The 14246-nt window shown below is 54.6% G+C and overlaps 1 protein-coding gene across 1 annotated transcript in view; it reads left to right on the top strand.

Moving 5' to 3' along the window:
• Window positions 1-12805: 12805 nt before the first annotated feature.
• The window catches only part of LOC144262686 (hemoglobin subunit beta), a 2864-nt gene continuing 1423 nt past the window's right edge, over window positions 12806-14246 (top strand). Inside the window, exons 1-2 of the mRNA XM_077812843.1 lie at window positions 12806-13251; window positions 13375-13597. Of these exons, the coding sequence (XP_077668969.1) occupies window positions 13160-13251; window positions 13375-13597 (315 nt within the window). The 5' untranslated portion in view covers window positions 12806-13159. The remainder of the gene's footprint in view (window positions 13252-13374; window positions 13598-14246) is intronic.

Consider the following 14246-nt stretch of genomic DNA (forward strand, 5'->3'; position numbering starts at 1 on the left):
GTCCCCTTGCTTTAGTTACCTTTCGTGGGGGGAGGGATAGCTCAGTGGTTTGAGCATTAGCCTGCTAAACCCAGGGCTGTGAGTTCAATCCTTGAGGGGGCCATTTAGGGATTGGGGGCAAAAATTGGGGATTGGTCCTGCTTTGAGCAGGGGGTTGGACTAGATGACCTCCAGAGGTCCCTTCCAACCCTGATATTCTATGATTCTAATCTTCCATGCCATGGCTCATCCAGGTGCGATTGCTTTACCTCAGCAAAATGCACAGTGGGTTTCCCCACTTCTTGTGCCCGGTCGCAGATTGTTCCCAGCCCTATCCAGCGCTCTGCCTTCCCATGCAGACAGGCGTCTGGTGTAAGGAGTGGTAAGGGGCTGAGCTGCTGTCTGATCCTCTGGTTGGGCGTTCTCCGGGACAGGCTCTTTGGGACAGGGGCAGCATAGGTGCAGTGCCCTGTGCAACAGGGGCCCTGACTTGACGGGAGCCTTTGGTGCTACTGCACTATAAATGATTGATTTCACCCGCCCACACAAGGAGTACCGGGGGGGGGGCAGGTATGCTCCCAGCACACCAAAGTACCAAGGCCATGTTCTCCTCTCCGTGAAGCCGGTGTCAATCCAGAACTGCTACCCTGATGCTGGATTTACACCACTGCAACAGAGGTCAGAATTCCACCCCGGGGTCAGTAGTTGCTTGTTCCTGGTCCCACAGGATTCAGCTTCTCTGCAGGTGGAAGTCCACCCACGTCATTCCAGGCCAGGGAAGGATTTGGCTCAGGGAGTTTTTCCACAACATAGCAGAGCCCGACCTTCCTTTCTCCACCTGGGGATCTACTGCTCCAAAGAGCAGGCCGGGCTCTGGAGAGGAGGCGAGTCAGAGATGGGTAATGCACCCCTGGGAGCATTCAGGGGTGTCTGCCCCAGGCAGCTTGCACCTAGGGCTAATCCCATTCTGAAGAGGCTGTTTAAGATGGTGCCACTCCTGCCCCAGTCCCGAGGGCCCTGTTCCAAAGAGCAGAGGGGAGAGCGAAGGGAGAAGCAGCGAGGGAGGGAAGGAAGGAAAGAAAAACAGACTGGGAAATTGACCTGCATCGATAAGGGAGCCCTTGCTTATCTGCCAGTGCAGGGTTGGGTGTGGGAAGGGGGCTGGCTAGCCATACAAAAGAGCAGCCACGTGGCTTAGAGGATGGGTCCCCACGGGAGCCAGGCAGAGTTTTCACCAGGTGGGAATTAGGGACACAAAACTAACCCAGCAACGTGGGAAAGCAGTCCAGGTAGGCGGGTCTCGCAATGTAAGGCAGGCTTCTGGACTGCGGGGGAGAGCGGCTATATCAGTGCTCACAGGGGCACTCTGCTCCCTGGTCAGGCGAAGGGCCCAGCACAGTTGCTTCGTGCCCGGGCCCACATTTCAGAGCCAGCATCCAGCTGGGGACGCACCTTTTATCCAGCCGCAGCCTGCGCGGTTTCTCCGAGAGCTAGGGGGCCAGCGACACCAGAAAGTAAAGTCACCAGGAGAGCACGGGGATCCGGACACAGGCTGCACGAGCCCTGCCTTCCCAAATGGCAGCCGAGCCGCTCCCCAGCACAGAAACGCCCCGCCTCGAGACACACGCGGCTCATCCCTCGCTGGCGTGCACCGGGGCGGGGGGTGCCCCTGCAGCTGACGAGCGCTCGGCACGGCTGAGGCGAGGGTGTGTTAAAGTCTTGGGCAGTGGGCTGGGGATGAAGTGAGCTGTAGCTCACGAAAGCTTATGCTCAAAATAAATTTGTTAGTCTCCAAGGTACCACAAGTACTCCTTTTCTTTTTGCGAATACAGACTAACACGGCTGCTACTCTGAAACCTGTAAATAACAGTGAATAATACTCCAGATCCCTGTGGCAAACTCAGCCCCTGGTTTGGGGGGCTCAGTTTGACCCCAAATGCCTTGTGATGCGTTGCAGGCACGTCCCGGGAGCTTGCAGTCCTTGTGCCACTAGAGGGTGCCCAGACTGTTCTGGGAATGCGAGAGCAGCCTGCGGAGGGCTCAGAAACACTGCGGGTTTATTGCACATTCAGGTTGCTGCCCCTGAAAATACTTTCCTCTGTTCTGCAGAGAGACAGAGCAACAAGGAATCCAGAAGCAAGCAACTTCCCGCCACTTGGGAGGAATATTACAGTGCTGTTGCCGGTCTGGGGTCGATGTGGGTCGGTGGATCGGCACTAGCGAGGCCGGGCGGCTCTTTTGACTGGGAGGGAAGGGAGCAGCAGTGAAGAGTGCCAGACAGATTGCTCAGCCCCCTCTGCTCCTCCTTTGTTCTGCCCCCTGCTCGGAAAGATCAGAACTTGGCTTGGTAACACCACAGCCAATGCCTAAGCCGCACGCAGGGAGGCAGTGTGGTCTGGCAGTTAGATCATGAAATGAGGACTGCAAATGCCTGGTGGTCTAGTTGTGTGTCTGTCACAGCCTCTTGCGGGGTGACCTTGGGCCAGCCGTGTCCCTGCTCTGTGCCTCAGTTTCCCCATCTGGGATAGTGGGAGTTGCCATAATGGTAAAGGGCTTACAAATCTACAGCCAAAAAGTGCTTCATACGAGCTGAGCTTTACTAGTGGCATGGAAAACCGGTACGTCACACCGCCCCCAGGCTCTTCAATCATGAAGGTTTTATTCCAGCTCATTAAAACGCTGCTGGCATGAACCAGCAAAGAGCATTTCCACAGACACAGAAGCTGGCTGACCTGGCCCAGGGCCGGCACAATTCCTCTGTGCTGACTCCGCAGGGATAAAGCACAAGTTACTTGGAGCAGTACCAGGTTGCCCAAAAGACCAGATTCTGCTCTCTGTGAAATAGGTGTAAATCTGGAGCATTGCCATTCAAGTCAGTGGGGTTACTCAGGTTTACACCAGGCTACATGAGAGCAGTTTAGTCCCAAGATTGCAGAGTCTTTGAAATTCAGCCCCATGCAAAGGCCCAAGGCAAGGTCTGGGCCCCACTTAATTCAGTGAGGCCTTAACATGCCTTGGCCTCGGGCTGGGCTTCCGCACCAGGGTCAAGCTCCCTCTGCATGAAGATTCCTCCCCGCCCTTGTCATAAATCCCAAGGCCAGAAGGGACCACTGTGATCAGCTAGTCTGACCCCCTGTATGACACAGGCCAGAGACTTGCCCCCAAATCATTCCTAGAGCAGAGCAGTTAGGAAAACATCCAGCCTTGATTTAAAAGTTGCCAGTGATGGAGAATCTGCCACGACCCTGGGAAATTGTTCCCATGGTTAATTACCCTCCCTGTTAAAAATTACACCTTACTTCCAGTCTGAATGTGTCTAGCTTCAACCTCCAGCCAATGTATCGTCTTAGACCTTTCTCTGCTAGACTGAGCCCATTGTTCACTATTTGCTCCCCACGCGTAGGTACTTGTAGGCTGTAATCAAGTCACCCCTTAACCTTCTCTTTTTATGCTAAATAGATTGAGCTCCTGGAGTCTATCGCTGTAAGGCAGGTTTTCCAAGCCTCTAATCATTCTTCTGGCTCTTCTCTGAACCCCTCGCCAATGCATCAACATCCTTCTTGAGTTGTGGACACCAGAACTGGACGCAGGATCCCAGCAGCGGTGGCACAAGTGCTAAACACCCTGGTAAAATAACCTCTCTGCTCCTACTTGAGCTTTGCCTCTTCATGCAGCTCAGGCTCACATTAGCTCTTTTGGCCACAGCGTCACTCTGGGGGCTCATGGTCAGCAGATTATGCATCATGACCCCCAAATCTTTTCCAGAGTTCCTGCTTCCCAGGAGAGAGTCCCCCACTATGGAAGTATGGCCTGCATGCTTTCCTACTAGATGTAGACATGCAAATACGTTTATCCAAAAGAAGATCTATAATACACTCGATCACAGTTAATAAGCATCTTCCAGGGGAGAAAATACCAGGTACTAGAGGCCTTGTAATGTCCTGGAGAAAGACAGAACAAAAGCCAGAGGCTGGAAGGAAAAGCCAGACACATTCACCTCAGAAATAAGCCCCAATGTTAACCAGTGAAGGTGACTAGCCATTGAATCAAACAACCCAGGGCAGTGGTGGGGTGTCCAACACTTACTGATTTCTGATCCAGCCTGCTCACCTTTCTGGGGGACCTGCTTTGGCCAGACACAAGCCCTTGGGCTCAATGCAGAAGGAACTGGGTGAAAGTTAATGGTATGTGATATACAGGAGGTCAGACTGGATGGGTTAATTATCCCTTCTGGCTTTAAACTCCACAAAAGACTCAAATGCCCATAAGGCAGGCCAGGGCAACCCCAAAAGTTCCCAAGGAGACCAGGGCTTCAGGGTTTTCAGTCAGCTCGAGTGCTCGCAAGAAGGCTCAGCCGCAGCCATCCAGATGCAAGGACCATCTGCAAGAGTGAAATGAAAAATAACGTTCGCCTCATTCATACAGCATAAGCGACTGGCTAAGCAGCAGTTCTTCAGAAAAGGACGCGGGGATTACAGTGGACAAGAAGCTGGATATGAGTCAGCAGTGTGCCCTTGTTGCCAAGAAGGCCAATGGCATTTTGGGCTGCATTAGTAAGAGCATTGCCAGCAGATCGAGAGAAGTGATTATTCCCCTCTATTCGGCACTGGTGAGGCCACATCTGGAGTATTGTGTCCAGTTTTGAGCCCCCCTACTACAGAAAGGATGTGGACAAATTGAAGAGTGTCCAGTGGAGGGCAAGGAAAATGATTAGGGGGCTGGGGCACATGATTTATGAGGCGAGGCTGAGGGAACTGGGATTATTTAGTCTGCGGAAGAGAAGAGTGAGGGGGGATTTGATAGCTGCTTTCAACTACCTGAAAGGGGGTTCAAAGAGGATGGAGCTAGACTGCTCTCAGTGGCACCAGATGACAGAACAAGGAGCAATGGTCTCAAGTTGCAGTGGGGGAGGTCTAGGTTGAGATGATTTAGTTGGTGTTAGTCCTACTTTGAGCAAGGGGTTGGACTAGATGACCTCCTGAGGTCTCTTTCAACCCTAATCTTCTATGATTCTATGACAAGAGGTCAAAAGACCACTTGACATGCAGACATGTGGTTAAAATAAATTGCTACCCCACATACAGCCCAGCCTGGACTAGGGGGATTATACCCTGATCTAGGGCTGGTATAAGGGGAAGGCTGTGTGGTTAAAGCATGGGACTGTGAGCCTGGAAGTCTGGGTTCTCTTCACAGGTCTGCCCTGGGCTTTCTGGGTGACTGTGAGATCTGTGGTGGGCAGGCAATGCAGAAGGAGAGAGAAGTCAGTCTGTCAGGCCTTGGCTCTGGTTGGTGGGGATGGGACAGTTTCTTTGCTTTCTTTTGAAATTAGGCCAAGGTGTTCACCTCACGGGAGGAGGGGGTGACTTTCAGACAGTGGTGAGCACCCACCCTCTGAAAATTAGGCCCCTTTAAGGTTTACCAAGCACGGCTCCCTGAAAGTGGAGCGTCTCAAATCACGAGCCACTTCTGCAACCCCTGCTCTTACGCTCGATAAATCAATCCAGGGATCAATCAGCCACTGGAATAACAGAAGCAGCTGTGCGTGAGCAGCAAATTCTAGTCGAGCCCGGGGCCTCTCGCTTTGCAAGCCCTGGGGCAAATTGCTGAAAAAGATTTGGGATGTTATGCGACATCGATTTCTGCCGCGTCAGAATTCTGACACAGCAGGAAGAGCAGCAGCGTTTCCAAGGAAGGGCCTTATCTGGGCCACAGCCACTTTCCTGTTCACGCAGGCTTTATTATCACGCTGCCCCAGCCCTGCAGCCCTCTAACCTAGGCGGTGTGTTTGCAGGCGGGGGTTACATGACTCAGCAGATCTGGGAGTCAGAGTTTGCAAAGTCATGGCACACTCTGCTGACACCCTGTGCTGGTCAGAGTGGCTGGGGGATGCGGGGCCAGCATGCCTCCAGCCCAACCTCTCGCAAAAAAAAAAAGAGCAGGAATAAATAAAAGATCCCAGTGCAGGAGGAGGAGTGAGTCGTGGGCATCACTGGAACGGTCCCAGCTGAGTCTCCTGGCTCCAGAGCGACATAGAATCATAGAATCTCAGGGTTGGAAGGGACCTCAGGAGGTCACCTAGTCCAACCCCCTGCTCCAAGCAGGACCAATCCCCAATTAAATCATCCCAGCCAGGGCTTGGTCAAGCCTGACCTTAAAAACTTCTAAGGAAGGACATTCTCCCCCTATGTCTTTGTCAAAGTCCCAGAATAAGGTGCCCGTCTGGCCTTATGCACGATGGAGTCGGTGGGCCAGATTCTGCGGCCAACCGCAGCTTAAGTGAGAACACAGCGATTCCCATGGTGCGGGTTGTGGGAAGAAAGGGGACACTCTGTGATCTGGCTATTCCCAGCAGTCAGAATGATCCCCTGGGGCTGTGGGCAGCTGGGTATAAAAACAAGCAACCTTCAGGCCAGTCCCCAATTTGCCCCAAGATCTAGGGACCACACAGATGGCTCAGATCCCTCTCCTATCCATCAGACCTTCTGTAGGTGCAGCTCAGCCAGACCAGGGGATCTAGCCCCAGAGGTTATGAAGGTTTCATCGAAGAGCTCCTCCCGGAGCACAGAAGACCTGAGAGTTGAACAAGGACATTCTGAATGCTCTTAGGATGAGACCCTGGGGCTCCCAGCAGGTGTGATGTGCGTTTCAAGGCCAGACCCCTCTCTCAAATGCCTGTTCTGTGGATTGCAGAGTTCCCTTAATCAGTCAGGGCTTCCTTCTGCTAGGAAGTTGTATTAAGGAGCAGATTAAACAAAGAGACCCTTGCAGATACAATCCATCATCAGACAATTCAGTTAGCACGTGAACCAGGGTCACACAGGCAGGGAATCACATTTACCCTTTGTCTTCTGAGAAACTCCAGACACAAAAGGCCAGATCCAGCTATTCAGGGAACTGGTGGAAATTGGATCAGTGCAGTTAGTGTTTGTCTTTAGGGGTTAGGAGGCAAAGCCTGTTCTCATTTACACAGGTGCTGATCCGGAGTGACTCCACTGGCTCTCTTGGTGTCACTCTGGATTGACAGCAGTGTCAGTGACAGCAGCATAGGACTCGATCTCTCAGAGGGTCTCATCTGCCAACATGGGCAGCATTTATACTTGCCACCTAGGAATTGCCAAACCGGGTCAGACCGGGGCCTTCTACCCCACACCCTGCTTCTGACCATGGCCAGCACCAGCTGCTCCAGAAGAATAGACAACAGCCCTGTACTAGGGAATTATGGGCTAGCTGCCCCACAGGGAAAATGATTCCTGGCCCCCAGGAATGAGAGGTGGGCTGGTGCCCTGAAGCATGAGGGTGTGTGGCCTAGATTCACAGAGGTACTTATGTGTTGCAATGCTGAGTGTTTTAGCAGCCAACCCTATGCCATCCCTTTTCAGGTGCCCAGGATCTCCAGGCACTTAAGAAAGGAGCTTTTAGAAATCAACCCCATAGCCCTTCCCAGACTCACCAATGCAAGTTCCCCAGCCCCCAGGATAGAACCCCTCTCATTGGTGCACACGGCTCAGCCTGCTATGGGGAAAGTTGGCTTTAACGAGAAAAGGGCAGCTTGTGGTAGGGCTGGAGGATGCTACCTGCTCAGAAAAAGGTTTAAGCCCCTGGTTCATGGGAAAGCAAGTGCCCAGAGCAGGCAGCCTGCAGCTATGGGGCATTGCTCAGTGCCTGGGGGCTCTGTGTCCCAGAAAGGCTGCTAGACTCTCACAAAGGGAAGCTGAGCTGGGATTCAGTCTGCCTTCTCCATCACGTGCCTCTGGTGCATCTGTGCAAAGTGAGCATCAAATCCCACAGTGCTGATGCTCACTTACACTATGGCCCCTTTATGCTGCTCTGCCTTTAGGGTCCCTAAAGTACATGCTTCTGGACATCGCCCGTGCAAAGGGGCCTCGGGGTAATGGGCATCAGACCCAGTCCTTCTCATCTGGTAATGTCCTGCACTCACCTTGCACTGGTGTAAATGGTGCAAGGCCGTGGTGAATCAGCCCCATTGGGCCTACCTGTCTAGCCCTGTCCATCTGCCCCCATTTCACCCACAACGGAACAGAACCATAGAGCCACAGGGCCAGAAGGGACCACAAGGGTCCCCTCATCTAACCCCCTGCCAAGAAGCAGGACTGGCTGTGTCTAAAGAATCCAGAGACCGGGAAATAACAGGGCCCCCTTTCCCACTGTGCAACCCCAAATTTACACTGGTGTAAGTCAGCCGGCATCAAAGGACTCAGACCCTCAGGAAATGAGCAATGCGGGGGCGACCCCAGCCCACAATGGGTAGCCTGTCTGCAGGCGAAGCTCGGCTCTGCTGGCTTGCGAAGCCCCCGAGCACACAGACCTGCTGAGCCAGGGCGTATCTCTGAGGGCGGTCATGCCCCTTGTCCCAACATCTTTATCGAAGCGGCCAGTTAGGGTGGAAGGGGGTTCACGCTTTCTGGGCGTGTGGCCCTGTCGGGCTGCTCTGGGGAGATAGGGAGGCAGCCAAGAGAACATGCACCCCCCCGGCCAAGACTTCAGGGCGTGTTCCAGGGCACTTTGCAGCTGATAGTTTGTCTGTGTTGCTAACCTCGGGCTGAAAGGCAGCTGCTCTGCTGTGCTACACCAACCCGGCAATGACAAATGGGCAAGGAGGGCTCTGGGGCAAGTTGCACCAGCTGAGAATCTGGCCCGATATAGCTGTACAGTGCTGAAAAGAAGAAGCCTCTCCTCCGACATGTTAGAGAAGGACAATCCCACTGGCGTTCCCAGCCTTTTGTCCCCTTGGAGTCACAGAATCACAGAAGATCAGGGCTGGAAGGGCCCTCGGGAGGTTCTAGTCCAGCCCCCTGCTCCAAGCAGGACCAACACCCACTAAATCATCCCAGCCAGGGCTTTGTCAAGCTGGGACTTAAAAACTTCTAAGGAAGGAGATTCCGCTACCTCCCTAGGGAACCCATTCCAGTGCTTCACCACCCTCCTCGTGAAAAAGTTTTCCTAATATCCAACCTAAACCTCCCCCACTGCGACTTGAGACCATTGCTCCTTGTCCTGTCATCTGCCACCACTGAGAACAGTCTAGAGCCATCCTCTTTGGAACCCCCCTTCAGGTAGCTGAGGGCTGCTATCAAATCCCTCCCTCACTCTTCTCTTTTGCAAACTAAATAACCTCAGTTCCCTCAGCGGATTCTGCTCCCACTCTGCCACAGGCCTCTCGCTTTTCTATCTCTCCCCCTTCCCTTCACCCCCCCCCCCATATAAACCGCACCCTGCACAATGTCGCTTCTTTTTAATGGCACCAGTTAATAACTTAAAAGAAAAAGCCTTGGCGTGGAAAATTAATTGAAATTGTGATTGGTCAGTGTCACCTGTTGCATCGTCCCGTACTGGTTGTTTGTGCTTTACCAGGCACACTGGTGTGCGAGGGGCAGCCATCTGCAGGGGTAATGCTGATAGACCCCGGCCGTCGGGATCGAACCAGGGACCTCTAGCGCTGAGTGCATGAGCCTCTACTGCATGAGCTAGAAGCCACTACTGCATGGCTTCCGAGGAGCAGCCGTGTTAGTCTGTATCCGCAAAAAGAACAGCGGTAGCTCCCGAAAGCTTATGCTCAAATAAATTGGTTAGCCTCTAAGGTGCCACGAGTCTTCCTTTTCTAACTGCACGGTTGTTTGCTAAGGGTGTGGAGCAGACTCAAGCTCCCTCTCAGTGGTCTTGGTGCCACTAGCTGGGACAGAACCCCGCACCCAGGGGGCCTGGGGGGGTACACAGAGCGTGCAGACAACTAGCATTTCCAGGCGTGTTGATTAGCTCGGATGACCTGCCCATTTAATGCGAACCGGACATGAGCCGCAGGTCTAGACAAAGCCACAGAGCCCTGGGGGTGAGAGTGGGCAGCAGATTTGATGTGAGTCTATTCTGGATATATACACAGAGCTGCACCTGGCTGTGATATGACCGGCTGGTTCACCCTGCCTTACCCCAGGGTTGCCAGTGTCACTGCAGTAAGAGGTTAAGGAGCCCGTACGTGGGACAGAACTCTTATGCTGCTATGGAGGCATATCCAGGCCTCTGCACACTGGCGAATTTCATCCAGAGACAGCAATGAAGAAGCTACAATCGGCCCCGCGCTAGGCACCCGTTGAAGGAGATTGTCGGCGAGGCAGCACACGTATCACAGAGACCAGCAGCCGGAGCCCGCAGGTGTCAGCGTCCTCAGCTCCCATCTCTACCAGGCACGCAGCAGCTCACAGGGGCCCCAATTCAGGAAAGCACTTAAGTGTGTGATTACCTTCTGGCACGTGCCTTCCTCCACCAGGGCCAGCACCGGGCCCAGTCAGGCCATCCTGCAGACATGGCTAACGCTGGTAGCCCAGTACTGGCCTGTAAGGCAGCGTCACGGGCTATGAGCATTCGGGGTGGGGAGAAAGGGGTGTGTGTAGGTCCCTGCTGCTTGTGCAGGTCTATCCCCAGCCCTGTTTGCCAAGCTCCCCTCCGGGATCTCGCCCGGCTCATGAGACGGGGGATGGGGAGGAAGAGGGGAGGAATGGCCACGTTGCCAACCCAGCAATGTAGAACTGAGCAACTGGAGAATCTTACAGCTGCCCCCCTTGAGTTTCTCCTCCTCCTTGCTTTCCCCGCTTCATGCCCCTCGCTTGTTGCATCTTAAGAACATAAGAGCTGCCACACTGAGTCAGACCAGGGTCCATCTAGCTCAGGATCCTGTCTCCAACAGTGGCCCGGAGCAGGGTGTCAGGGGAACATACTGAGCAGGGCGACCATGGAATGATCTGCCCCTTCTTCCACCCCCGGCTCCCGGTGGTCAGCAGGCTAAGGTCTCCCCGAGTGTGGAGACGCAGCCCTGAGCCTCTTGGCTACCAGCCAGGTTCTTGTTTGAATGCTGAACAGAGTCCCCATCCACGTAACTGAATCAGACCCCTCCTGGCGCGAATCCTGGGCTCTGGGGCTTAGGCTGTGAGCACGTCAGGGCAGCAGCCAGGGCTTTGCCTGCCTTTTTGTGGGGTGCCTAGCGTGTTTTGGGGGCACTGCAGAGATTCACTGCGACAGTCATATGAGCAATTATTATGGTTACTAATCTCCTTTGTGTGTATGGGCGATGCAAACTCCAGGGAGCAGAAAGGGCATTTCTGCCCTAATTCAAAGCTAAACGCCCCCCTGTTTCCTTCCCTCACCTCATGTCCTTCCTAGAAGTTTCCCACATTTTGAACCCAAAGGCAGGAGAAAACTCCGTTACCCGTCAGCTTTTAACATTCATCTTTGGCAGGGGGTGAGACTATCAAGCCCTTTAAAATGCTGCCACAGCTGGAATTTAGGTCAGGAAAATGTCTAATAAATTCTGGATTCAAATTTCTGGGTTGATCTTTGACTTCAGGGTGAGCTGGTAGAAATAACAAATGGAAACCCCCTGGTCACGCTGTCTAGTCCCCATTGCGAGTCGAGGATGGGTCCTCAGAGTTCATTTCCCAGTGTGTAGTGTAGCTTTCTTTTAAAGAGTTCAGGTGGAGTGGGGTAGGTCAGGGGGTGTATGGCCGAGGTTGTATTGAGAAGTGCCTATATATGATTTAACTCTCTGGTTCCCAGTTCTTATAAAAACCATGGTCCTCTGAAGCCTGCAGGCCCCTTTAGCGTGTCGGGCATGTGTGTACCTCAGAGATGGAAAACTCTAGCAAGCTCTGGCCTGTGGTTTGGAAGATTTATCTGCAATGTGCAGCTGCGGCTCCTTGCGAGTTATCGGCCCAATGGGACGGGGCTGAGCTGTTCTCTGAAAGGGGCCTCTTGAGCCGGCTCATGGGTCCCAAGTGAAAAGGAGGGGTCCCCGTGCCAGCCTGTTGGCTAGGAGTGTAAGTCGGACACAACATGAAATAGGCCAGGGTCTCAGCTAGGCTGATTTGTGCCAGCGGAGGATCTGGGCTAGCGTTTTTAAATGTAGTCCCCAAATGACCTCTGTGAAGAGCCAGATCCTGAGGTCTTCACTGGGCATCATATTTCGCACTCGTTGACTCTGGGCTAAAGCCAGAGAAACACCACAGACACCCAGGGGATCAGCCTGGGAGGAGAAGGCCACCTGAAGAATCCGAAGAAGTGGGTTATTTACCCACGAAAACTTACTCCCAAATAAATCTATGAGTCTATAAGGTGCCACTGGTCTCCTTGCTGAAATTTTCACTTTCCCCTTGTTTAGGCCCTAAAACACCTGGAACCACTCGAAATCATGGGCCTGACCCTCTCCTCCCCTGGAAAGTCACTTGCACCTGTGTCCCATGGGTGCAAGACATGATCACACTGATCTGTCCGGATTTTGTGTCCCATTCTCACTGCACATGGTATAAGGGAATGGAGAGCCCCGCCCTGCATTGGAAACTGTGTCGGTGGGCCAGATCCTCAGCTGGTGTGAACAGGCCCTTCATCATCGACCACGCTGGCGCTCACTGACGCCGGCCGCGGGGGAGCCGACACCAGGCCTTTGTCCCCACCAGAGGGTCGGGGCCAGTCACCTGTCTGCCCTGTTAGTGTGGCACACAGTCAACCCCGTGAAACCTGCCCCATTAGCCAACCCCCTGCCAGCAGCAATCCAGGAACAGTCCCCACCCACAGCCCCTCCACACGGTCAGGGCTGGCCCCTTGGGACTCACTCCAATGACGCTAGGGCCAGATCCTTCCCCGGTGTAACTCTGTTTTACTCAGTGCAGCTCTGCCAGTTTGCACTAGTGGAGGATCTGGGCCATTGGGAGCGGCACTTCAGAGATGTGTGGGGTTTGGGTCACCCCTCTGGGCAGGGGCGACTCCGCCCCCAATTTAAGGTCCTCTCTGGTCCTAAAGAGGAGACAAGGGTTAAGGGTGTAAGTGCCAAAGTCCTTTGTGACAGCTCTGCCTGCTGGGGTCAATATCCCCCTGGGGACAGGGCCCCAGGGTGGTGCTGTGCGGACAGCGGGAGAGTCCAGAGGGTGGATTTAGCATGTCCGTTGAGCTAGCCCTGGGATCCCGACTCAGCAGATCGCCCCCTGCATGGACGAAGCAAGCAGTGGAGTGGCCTCTCCCCAGCCCACGCAGACCCCACCCCAGGGCTGACCAATGGCCGTGTCCACAGAGGGGGGGAGGAGTGGAGGCCGGAGGATAAAGGCCCCGCTGGGGGTCTGCCCCTCAGCTACAGGTTCCTCCCTCAGCTGCATCTGCAAAGGACCCCTCGCTCCTCACCATGGTGCACTGGACAGCCGAAGAGAAGCAGCTCATTACCGGCCTGTGGGGCAAGGTCAACGTGGCCGAATGTGGTGGCGAAGCCCTGGCCAGGTAGGCCCAGCCCCACGGCATCTGCCCCCCTGTCTCCCGGGCTGGCGAAGCTGCTGCTTCTGCTTCTGCAGGGAGGCTGCAGTAACCCTGCGTCTGTCTCTGCTCCTGTCTCCCTCTCTCTAGGCTGCTGATCGTCTACCCCTGGACCCAGAGGTTTTTCTCTTCCTTCGGGAACCTCTCCAGCCCCACCGCCATCGTGGGCAACCCCAAGGTCCGTGAGCACGGCAAGAAGGTGCTGACCTCCTTTGGGGACGCCGTGAAGAACCTGGACAACATCAAGGCCACCTATGCCAAGCTGAGCGAGCTGCATTGTGACAGGCTACACGTGGACCCCGAGAACTTCAGGGTGAGTCGGGCTCCTGGGTCCCCCTCTTCGATCCCCCAGGACAGGGCAGGGCCAAGTGGTGGTTCTCCCTTTGGGGCATGGAGGAGGCCACCGGTGAGCAAGCTCCCAAAGGTGCACTGGGCCTACAGGTGACAGACAGTAAGTGACGCTGTATAACCAGTACAAGGTGCCAGGCCTGGGGAGCAGGCTCAGGGGAGTCTGGCAGGATCCAGTAATGCAGGTGGAAATCTGCCAAGGCCACCTGGGCCTGGGATCCAGTGTCAGGAGGGATGGAGGGAGGAGGTGGGGTGCTCTGAAGGGGGTGGGGGCGTGATATGGGTTTGGTCCAAGAGAAGTGAGCGGGGTGCTAGGGGGAGGGATCTGTGGGGAGAAGGGCATGCTCGGGTGGACCGGCCTCTTTGGCGGGTGCCGAGCAGGATGTCCAGGGAGTGAAAGTGCTGCTCCCCCGTGATGACCCCAGCCCCACAGCGCTCTGTGCACAACCCCCCTGTCCCGCCCCTTGGGCAGAGGACTGATGGGAGGGAGGAAGGGGCTAAGGGCCTGCAGGAGGAAACCACGGGGCAGGCCACGAGCGAAGGGCAGGTGCCAGTGGAAGCTATAGGGGCGCTGGGGGGGGATCACTGGGGTGGCGTTAGAAAGGTGGGGAGAT

Source organism: Eretmochelys imbricata, chromosome 1 (genome assembly GCF_965152235.1).
Source record: "Eretmochelys imbricata isolate rEreImb1 chromosome 1, rEreImb1.hap1, whole genome shotgun sequence".
Taxonomy (NCBI): Eukaryota; Metazoa; Chordata; order Testudines; family Cheloniidae; genus Eretmochelys; species Eretmochelys imbricata.